We start from the raw sequence: 11092 nt of genomic DNA on the forward strand, positions 1-11092 counted from the left end.
TAATATTATAACCAGATTAACCGGAACTCTATTTCCAACTGCTTCTGCTTTTAGTATTAGTTGTAAATTGTTGTTCAATAAAATTTTCGTGAGTCGCGACACTAGAGCGTTTTAGTATCAAGTAGCGGTACTGATAATTCCGCTACTCGATGCTAGATGTCGACTGCGAAAATAATAGTCGTTTTGGTACCAAAACTGATGTATATGGAGTGAGCACTCTATTATTACTATATTTCGCTATGACTAAACTTTACACGTGCGTGCGCATGGCGGTAAAGCAGCGTTATCGTAACTATGTTACAAAACAGACTAAACAAAACTGTGTTCTAATCGCAGTATCAGCGCACATGGATAGGGTTATCCACGTTTTTTGACCCCTTTGAGTTTACCACTTAGTTTGTTAAACTTTCGTACTGTGCTGATAGGCACCCGTTTATTTTTAACATGTTTCCAAGTCTAGCAGCTTACGGAATTACAAATCTATATTTTTTTTATTCGTTTTTAGGGTTCCGTACCCAAAGGGTAAAACGGGACCCTATTACTAAGACCCGCTGTCCGTCCGTCCGTCTGTCACCAGGCCGAACCGTCTCACGAACCGTGATAGCTAGACAGTTGAAATTTTCACAGATGATGTATTTCTGTTGCCGCTATAACAACAAATACTAAAAAGTACGGAACCCTCGGTGGGCGAGTCCGACTCGCACTTGTCCGGTTTTTTTAGCATTAGGACAAAGGTACACAATTAATCTTGACGTGTCTTTTTATTGAAAAATAGTCACGGTAAATATGTAACAATTATGAATTATATACAATTATTTACATTATTTTGCTTTCTTAAGTAATAGTTACTGATTTTTAAAAAGCGTTTTTCATATAAAAGACACGTCATGATCGCGTAGTCTTTTTCTAATGCAAAAAAAAACGAACTATAGTGAATATGCGGCTAAGAAAAAAGAAAGCTTTAGCTAACGTAAAAAAAAGATACAGCCGTATATGCCGCAAAAAACGTATAGGTTTAGTTGGTCAAGCAGATCTTGTCAGTAGAAAAAGGCGGCAAATTTGAAAAATGTAGGCGCGAAGGGATATCGTCTCATAGAAAATGTGAATTTCGCGCCTTTTTCTACTGACAAGATCTGCTTGACCAACTTTTTAATAATTATATTTATTTATAGGGTACTTTCCGTTGACCTAGAACTATGAAATTTGGCAAGTAATATAGTCTTATACTACTTACTAAATACCTACCTACAGGGAATAATCTGAAAACTATGTAAAAAATAATAATAAAATGTTATTTGTACGGAACCCTCGGTGGGCGAGACGGACTCGCACTTGTTCGTTTTTTTCAGTAGATTCATGCATCGAGTTAAGTATTTACTAACAATAATTACAATAAAAGTTTTTTCGATTTTGTACTATTTATTACTGGTTTGGGAGTCGATCATAATCACAATTCACATTTTTTACATACACAATTAAAAAAAGATTAATATTTATGTCCGTATCCACCGCTACCGTGGCTGCCACCGATACCGCCCTGACTTCCTCCTCCGAAGCCTCCTTGACTTCCGCGGCTACCGCTTCCAAAACCTCCTTGACCTCCGCGGCTACCGCTTCCAAAACCTCCTTGACTTCCACCGAAACCTCCCTGACTTCCACCGACGCCTCCCTGACTTCCACCGAAGCCTCCCTGGCTGCCACCGAAACCGCCCTGTCCCTGGCCGTATCCACCATCTAGCCCAGAAAGGTGATGACTGCCATGACCTCCGTGGCCACCGTAGCTGCTGCTGCCGCTGCCGAATCCTCCTTGGCTACCGCTGCCGAAACCTCCTTGGCTACCGCTGCCGAAACCTCCTTGGCTACCGCTGCCGATACCGCCTCCGTGGCTACCTCCACCGAGACCACCTCCGTGGCTACCACCACCGAATCCCCCTTGACTTCCTGTTAAAATAATGAAACGTGATGAAAGACAATAGAGGTTTAAAGTAACTTTGAAACAGTGATACTTAAGATTTAACTCGTCTGGTTTAATATAAGCTAAGTTACTTCTAAATACATAAGTATCTCCAAGAGTTCGTAAAGGCCGATGCACGTATGGACACTGGATACGTAGAAATACATAAAAGATCCTAGATACGCGTTTGTTTTGGCTAAGTTGTAGTGATATGTATTGGCTTATTCATTTATATCTTAGGTTACAACATGCACCCGTACGCGCATAGCAACATTGTTACTTAAATAATACTTAATCTAAATTATATCCTAAAGCTCTACATTATTGACTTTAAAACTGTAAGGTCTGTATGTAATGAGACTATAGACCGACCGCTTAAATGAGTCTTCGCCTGCGCGGTGTGGGGGCGACGGGGTAAGACGACTAAGGGTGCATGGCGTGGAAGGTGCGGGCGCCGTACGCCTGCCGCCCGTACCTTTCCCGCCACCTTTAGTCGCCCTACCCCGTCACCCCCGTATCGCGCAGGCGAGGACTCATTTAAGCGGTCGGTCTATAGCATATATAGTGAGAAAGCCTTACCGAACCCACCTTGGCTGCTGCCGAAGCCACCACTTCCGAGACTACCGCGCCCGCTGGAACCGTAACCTGCTTCAAATAAAGAAAACATTTTTAGTAGAGGATCCCGTAATAAGGTCGTCCTTCACTGATCTGATTACCGGATTAAACTTATATTTTATCAAATAAAATATGCTCCTAAACATACGGGTATATCAAGAGGGTTGCCTAAAAAATATGGTCTTATGGCTATTTTAAATTAAAGTTTCAAAAATAACTTTTTTTTCAGTTTTACTGATTAACCAAAGGACCGAACTAAGTTCAAATGGAAAGTATACAACATACATAGTTGCCTATCTTTTTCTGGTCCCTGGTTGCCGTGTACAAACAGGTATATGTTGATCCATAATTGCACTCATCTGTCTACCACTTGATATTGTCAAAATGGTGGCAATTTATTGGTTGGAGTCGCGAAAATCTGGTCATAAATAAGGGTTGCCAGGTTTTGAAATGAAAAAAATTAATCGAGTTGCAAGACCGAAGTGATCCCAAAAGAAGGGAAGACTGTTTAGCGATAACTTTAATAACGAATTAACTGACCATGTAGGATATAATAAGTAGGTAAGTTAATATATAGGTACTGTGTATTTGAAGTCGGATTCTTACCAGGGTAGGCTAGGGCCGCAGCCAGCAACGTCGTCATGATTATCTGTGTAACAACAAATTGATATTTTACGATTTGATAGATAGATAGATAGATAGATGTTAAAGGTCGTTCACCGACATATATGTGGGTGGCATGGAACGTAATTTTGACTCGAAGTTCCATTCAGAGAGTCTTATGTATGCGTGTAGGTAAGTAGGTACTTACGTATCATCACGTTTCGCGCTTGTTGAGCCATTGAGGGTCCAAGCTAAATTGGTTGTCAATTACGCTATGGAATGTCCAATTTAGCTAGAACCCTAAATGGCATAACAATCACGGGGCCAGTGAAACCCACTTTAGGATTTCCTCTAGTTTAAATTTCGAAAAACATATTTTAATAATATTTTTTCTACTGATGACGGCAATGGCTTGACAGAGTGAGAGTCAGGATGGCGGGTGTACCCAAATAAAAATAAACAAAAAGCATACCATATTTTAGTACCTAATTTGTACTATTTGGTACCTCCTTCAAAAAAATTAGTACCTCACGGTATTTAAAGAAATTACCAAAAAACATTACACCCGCCATTCTGACAGTCAGAATGGCGGGTGTATTTTATTACGCAATGATCCCGCGATTATTGATAAATTCTATAAAAGCCAAATTTTAGTACCTTTTTAGTACTTTCATATTCAATTATAAATTGAGCCATTTTATTTGTGGTTTCCGAGTTTTACTCATTTTACACTTTACATTGCTATTACAATTTTGCAGGCGCTTTAGTTTTTCACCGTATCGATTTCGTTTTTAAGAAAAAACGCTACGCTATAACTATTGTTATTACGCCAGAATTTAGTACCTTTTACGTTTAATTTGTTACCTTTTCACGATTAATCTGTTCGGTTCAATTAACTATGAAAATTAAGTCTTACAAATGGCCAGGCGCCATGTCAAAGAATTCTTCCTATGAAAAAATTCTGCTCTTCATTGTGCTTGTAATTGTGTACAGTCGCCAACAGATATATCGGAGCGGCCGAGGTGTTCACAATATCTGAACACGCACTCTAACGCCTTGACAATAGAGGCGTGTTTAGATATTTGTGAGCGCCTTGGCTGCTCCGATATGTTTGATGGCGACTGTACCTAATACCTACTCTTAAGTATATTATGGTGATTAATGAAATAAAACCCGCAAATTATGTCTGTTTGTCGGTATATGACTTCTTTGTGGGATCCCGTTGATGTCCTTTTTAGGGTTCCGTACCAAAAAGGTACAAAAGGAACCCTCATGGTGCGACTCTGTCCGTCTGTCACATCGCTAAATATCGCTATCTCGAGAACTACTGAAGCTATCGATATGAAATTTGCAATGATTATTTATTTATGAATTTTTAATAATTATGGAAAACGCCCAATATAAAGAGGGGGCAAAAATTACAAGTCTAGTTACTAGGTCGAGTGGGATATCATTTGAAAGCGCTCGAATTGAACATTACAAAACATTTCTTTTTCACAGTGAAAAAAAAAATACTTTTGAAGGAAAAATGTGTAAAACAAAAACTATTAAGGTCAGTGTGGCCAAATCCGTCAGAGGAGTAAATTCGTCCAACAACATTTGCGGCTATTCTAACAACAGTATGCACTTGCTGACTTGATCGATAAAGCAGAGAGCATATTTAATAACAGTAGTCAAAAACAGATCACAACAGTAGTCAGAAACAGCGCTCAGTCGCCAGTAAATGAAAAAAAAAACGCTATTAAAGTTCAGGTGCGCTCCGTACTTGATATCGAGCTAAGTGTGCTGCTCGGTTATGTAAAGTTGGGATGAGACGATGTAAGTTAGGCCTTAATAATGGCTTATTGCTCGGTCACACTGCGGTTTTTGATCGGGCGGTTGTATTGGACGTAACCAACAGTCCGCAATGTAACTAAAATCGCATGCGAGTTCGCGCGCAGTCTAAATCAGCCCTTAGTATGTTTATTATTTTTCGATATGCATGTTTATCCGTCTTTTTATCAATTTTACATGATAATCTCTTGGTGCATGGGAAACTATGGATGGTTAAAATTTGTGTTTACAAAATTATCGAGTGGACAAATCCGTCAAATAAGAAACGGGAAAAATCGTCATGTGCCGGAATTTCCCTATTTCATATATTGCCAAACTTTTTTTATTTGATTGCGGTGATGCGAGATTTTTACTGAATTGTCAAATTTCTCATATAAATTCGTGGTAGATTTCGTAGATCAACCTAAGATATCTGTGCTGTATTATTTAAAATTATAAAATAGATATTATTTTTAAACTTATTTTTAATGTTCAATTTAAAAATAGGACGGATTTGTCCCAAAAATATATTTGAGAATAAAATCTAAATTTAACCTTAAATTGAGTTCACTAAGGTTTAGTTTCGATTAAGGGTATAGTGGTATTTATGTTCACTTGACGTACCTACATGTTTGTAATACGTCACGATACAAGAAAAATCGTTGGTTGACGGAAATGCCCCAAACCCTAGGGAAATTCCGTCAACTGACATTTCTTTAAAAAACCGGCCAAGTGCGAGTCGGACTCGCACACGAAGGGTTCCGTACCATTATCTATAAAAACGGTCACCCATCCAAGTACTGACCCCGCCCGACGTTGCTTAACTTCGGTCAAAAATCACGTTTGTTGTATGGGAGCCCCACTTAAATCTTTATTTTATTCTGTTTTTAGTATTTGTTGTTATAGCGGCAACAGAAATACATGATCTGTGAAAATTTCAACTGCCTAGCTATCACGGTTCATGAGATACAGCCTGGTGACAGACCGACGGACGGACGGACGGACGGACAGCGGAGTCTTAGTGATAGGGTCCCGTTTTACGGAACCCTAAAAACTATGACGGAAATGCCTAGTAAGAGTGGTGGGGTGAGGCCACGGCGAGGCTCACTCGCCAGAAAAAATAGAACAAAATGGATCCACTCGATTAATTTACTGACTAATCTACTCGACTAAATTGTTGGTGTTCAGACACGTAATACTCACCACTCGCCACTCGACTAATGTAGTCCGAACTAGGCTAGACATTGATACATCAAGGCAGTTTGTGTACAAGTGGCTTAACCGCGAAACGCGAAAATCGAAACTTCGTTATCTGCCTCTCTATCGATCGAATATGCAAGAGTGATAGAGAAGCAGAAACCGAACTTTTGATGTTCGTGTTTCGCGGTAGGCCCTGTGATGGTGCTAGTGACGCCCCCTACGCAGAGTTTTGCGTAATATTCCCTGTGGGGTCGCTTTCCGTGCCATATTCATACTCAGACACAGCGACCCTTTCAGAAGAAAAACTGTACCAAGTCGATAGAAAAACATCATGTAATAGTTAAATGAAATTATATTGCTGTAAAAGGTATGTATTTCAATCGTATGTATTCTTAACAAAATCAACGGGATCCTACAAAGAAGTATATTCATCACACTAATATACCGACAAACAAGCGCTGAAGCGCTGGTGGCCTAGCGGTAAGAGCGTGCGACTTTCAATCCGGAGGTCGCGGGTTCAAACCCCGGCTCGTACCAATGAGTTTTTCGGAACTTATGTACGAAATATCATTGATATTTACCAGTTGCTTTTCGGTGAAGGAAAACATCGTGAGGAAACCGGACTAATCCCAATAAGGCTTAGTTTCCCCTCTGGGTTGAAAGGTCAGATGGCAGTCGCTTTCGTAAAAACTAGTGCCTTCGTCAATTCTTGGGATTAGTTGTTAAGCGGACCCCAGGCTCCCATGAGCCGTGGCAAAATGCCGGGATAACGCGAGGAAGAAGGACTAATATACCGACAAACAGACATAATTTGCGGGCTTTATTTGATTAATCACCAATTCACCATATACTTAAGAGTAGGTATAGGTACACGGTACGCGGAATTTTTTCATAGGAAGAATTCTTTGACATCGCGCCTTGCCATTTGTAAGACGTAATTTTCATAGTTAATTGAAATTAACAGGTTAAACGTGAAAGGGTAACAAATTAAACGTAAAAGGTACTAAATCCTGGCGTAATAACAATAGTTGTAGCGTAGCCTTTTTTCTTAAAAACGAAATCGATACTGTGAAAAATCGAAGCGCCTGCAAAATTGTAATAGCAATGTAAAGTGTAAAATGAGTAAAACTCGGAAACCACAAATAAAATGGCTCAATTTATAATTGAATATGAAAGTACTAAAAAGGTACTAAAATTTGGCTTTTATAGAATTTATCAATAATCGCGGGATCATTGCGTAATAAAATACACCCGCCATTCTGACTGTCAGAATGGCGGGTGTAATGTTTTTTGGTAATAACTTTAAATACCGTGAGGTACTAATTTTTTTAAAGGAGGTACCAAATAGTACAAATTAGGTACTAAAATATGGTATGCTTTTTGTTTATTTTTATTTGGGTACACCCGCCATCCTGACTCTCACCTTGACAGACTAGTTACCTACATCTTATAACCTCCTAAGCAAAGAATATAATACTCACTAGGAGAAGAACGATAACTCCATACAAAAAAATGTCCCTTTCAAAAGTTCGTTTATACTACTAGCGCTCTGGTAGGATACCATTGTAATTAGAATTGACAACCCGTTTAGCCTAGCGGGTATTGGCAGTAATCCTGTTCAGGAAGCTAATGGTCCTGGGTTCGAATCCCGGAGAGGGAATTTCTTTTTGTATTTTTTCTTTTTTGTTGGGGTCAGGTTTTTAAGAGCCCATCAACGTGCACACTGCTAAATAATCGTGATTATTTAAATTTAGCGACAGGTATTTCAAAAAGGGGGCCACTACTGACTGTATTGTGTATTTAAGTACCTTTTGAATACACCAAACTAGTTTTTATGTTGCTGGATTAGTCGATCTATGAGCTCAAAACAAAAACGGCCGTTTTAACTTTGGACGCGTAGATTGACGAATCCAGTAACATAAAAACTAGTTTGATGTATTCAAAAGGTACTTAAATACACAATACAGTCCGTAGCGGCCCCCTTTTTTAAATACCTGTCATTAAATTTAAATAATCACGATTATTTAGCAGCGGCGCTAGTGTGCACGTTCATGGGCTCTTAAATTAGCATATCACAAAAAAATTAAAAAATACGTTAAAAGGTAATGATTAGGTACTATATTTAGAAATTCGTCAAATATAAAAGGCAACAAAAAAGTATATTAAGATATAAATATTTTCATTCCTATTAGGATTACTGTATATATGTTAGGAGCAATACATATGAATACATACATTGATATGGCAAATGATTACAAGTTGTTATTACATCTATCCGGTTATCGGACATTTTCTGCTTCACAGCTCCGCGTAGCGTTCTTGTTCACCGGTATCCCGGTAGTCTGGATATGCGGCAGATACGTGCCCTTTGAGCTTTTTCCAAGAAATCATATGACGGCCCAGGATTATATTGTTATCTCACGCTCAAGCCATCTGCTGATTCACTCTCTAAAACAAAACAGTCACAAATTAAACAATATAATCTAACTGCCTAATTACTAACGTCGCTAATTGCTACCGGGTCTAAATTTACCAGCTGAAACAATGTGAGGTTTTACATCTATGATAAATTTTGATTAAAATTTCGGACGCGATATAGCATCCGCGGGACTTACGGGGATAGTAAGATTAAATTATTATATTTTAATTTGGCAATTAGTACGCTCATTTTTATTTAAAGATTAATATATTTATGTATTTCTTACCTTGAAATTATCGCTGTTTCTGGTTTACCACAACGGGTTAATTTTAACTAAGTCTGTGCGAAGACGCATTTAGATATGTTGCTCGTACATATGAATCGTTTTTATTTTTAAAATTAATAGGTAAATAAATATATTTCAAGTGAATAAATCGTTTTATATGAAAACTGATATTTTTACGTTAAATGACTTTAATGACAGCATTGACATTACAGACTTTTGTCTTGCCTATGTTCTTACCGGCCAGACCCAAATCAAGGCCTATCAAAGAGGCCTATTGACAAAGATTTTTTTTAATTTTATCATGGAGGGTAGAGGCACGTCTACCCTTCATAGATTTTATGAACATAGACAAAGACAAACTGAAATAGATAATAATTTACATATGACTTCAACTACTTCATAAAATACAAATCAAAATATATTTGATAAAATAATTGGATTTGTTCCTAGAAATCGTATAGACGAAGCCAGTTCTAGCAATGTTGCTGTAGTAAAATATTTTTATGGTAATTACTGGCAATCCTCCTCTAGGAACGGAGCACACATGCACAATTATGAAGGGTCACGTCATTCCAAGGAAGTCAATAGGCCTTGCTCCTAAGACCCAGTGTCATTTTTGCAGTTTTGAATTTAGAACCTTCTTTTATTCCATTATAATTTGTTCTTTTTAAAGGAACTTAGGACTTAGGCCCACTTGCACCATTCCACTAACCCGGGGTTATACGGCTAAACCTGGAGTTGCCATGGTTACCCATACAATTTGACACTAGGTTAACGGTTTAACCGCTTAACCCCGGGTTAGTGGGATGGTGCAAGTGGGCCTTAGGAGGATAAAATATTGCATAAAAATAAACAAGCACGTAAATAAACATGACTCACCAAGAACTTCGCCATCTTGCTAGGAGGTATTAGCGTGATCTGATCCTGATTGAAACTATGCATTTCTGATCTACACCGAGGCTTAAATACCATCAGAAACGGATCATCTCAGCCCGACCTCTAATGACATCCAGTTATCTCGTTGACGTGTTTAGATGCATATTCATATAGGTAATTATGTTACATATATATACAATGCTCTTTATTACTCTAAGTATATCGATTCGAAGAAAACTGGACCGAAATAACGAGGAAAAGAAGAGGAAAAATGGCGAAGTGTTTACCTACAAGTTTCGGGCAAAAATATTTTTTGGTATAAATACAAGTACCTACCTAGCCTGTCCGGTTTTCTTTAAGTTCACAGTTCACCATAGTGTTAACTATGGCGTACCGTAAAATGGGGTGAGTAGGGAGAAAACTGACATTCAAACCTCTATAACATTATATTTTTACATATGTAAACTGAATGGTATATGTAGTAAATGTTCCGGACGTTTGTATTTTAGATTTTTTATGATTTTGGGTAGTTCCATTTCATAACTTTACCGATAAACACAAAATCCCTCCTCACCCCGTAGTACCTCGTAGTGGGGGTGAGATGGGATTTCATACAAAGGTGATTTTGGAACATTGTTGGATCGATTTTTTTTCTTATGAATAACACTATAGCTCCGTTTGTAATACGAATACATTATTTAGGTAGCAGTAGCATTTAAAAACCATCTCACCCCCCTGGCATCCCTTTTCTCCCCATTCATACCCCACCTCTCCACGGAATCCCTACTCACCCCATTTTACGGTACTTGATCTTAGAAAAGCGGGTAGGTTATACCTAGATACCTACAAGCCTGAAGGATGACTCACGCTAGACCGGTGGGCCGGAGATTCCAGCGCTTCGTTTCCTATGGAAAGCACCACGTGATCACCGATTAGCCGTCATAGAAAATGACATTTCGGACGCCTTGGCCCGGTCTAGCGTGAGTCATCCATTAATCGTTGACTGTAGTTTTGTTTGTACAATCGATACTATACATGTACTATGTATAATTGTATACTACATACTTACTATAGTATTTTTCAAACAGCTTGGGCAATGGGCACGGTGACAAATGTCATCTCCATACAATTTATACCTATAACCAGGCGTGTCTCACTCCGCGATTTCGTCGCTTTGCTATAGGTAGCTAAAAGTACATCCGTTCGGCCCCAATTTTGGGGTTTGCCATAAGCCGCGCGTGGCGCTGTCGCCACCTAGCGGCCATATCTGTGCTGATCGTAACAAACGCATTTTGTTAGAGAGTGAGTCTTCTGTACTTAGTACTAT

The 11092-nt window shown here is 38.7% G+C and overlaps 1 protein-coding gene across 1 annotated transcript; it reads right to left on the reverse strand.

Annotated features, from left to right (window-relative positions):
• Positions 1-1398: 1398 nt before the first annotated feature.
• Positions 1399-9876, reverse strand: LOC134798311 (uncharacterized). Its single transcript, XM_063770713.1, has 4 exons — positions 9769-9876; positions 3176-3218; positions 2543-2599; positions 1399-1941 (listed from the first exon to the last, which is right to left on the reverse strand). Exons 1-4 carry the CDS (start codon positions 9859-9861, stop codon positions 1487-1489), a joined length of 648 nt encoding a protein of 215 aa, XP_063626783.1. The 5' UTR covers positions 9862-9876; the 3' UTR covers positions 1399-1486.
• Positions 9877-11092: the final 1216 nt, after the last annotated feature.

The sequence above is a fragment of the Cydia splendana genome, chromosome 16 (genome assembly GCF_910591565.1).
Source record: "Cydia splendana chromosome 16, ilCydSple1.2, whole genome shotgun sequence".
NCBI classification, from domain to species: Eukaryota; Metazoa; Arthropoda; class Insecta; order Lepidoptera; family Tortricidae; genus Cydia; species Cydia splendana.

Coding starts and splice junctions, on each gene's coding strand:
- LOC134798311 (XM_063770713.1), bottom strand. CDS start 9,861: ATGGTATTTAAGCCTCGGTGTAGATCAGAAATGCATAGTTTCAATCAG. Junction 3,219..9,768: donor GCAAGATGGCGAAGTTCTTG/GTGAGTCATGTT, acceptor GTTGTTACACAG/ATAATCATGACGACGTTGCT. Junction 1,942..2,542: donor TGGCTTCGGCAGCAGCCAAG/GTGGGTTCGGTA, acceptor TTATTTTAACAG/GAAGTCAAGGGGGATTCGGT.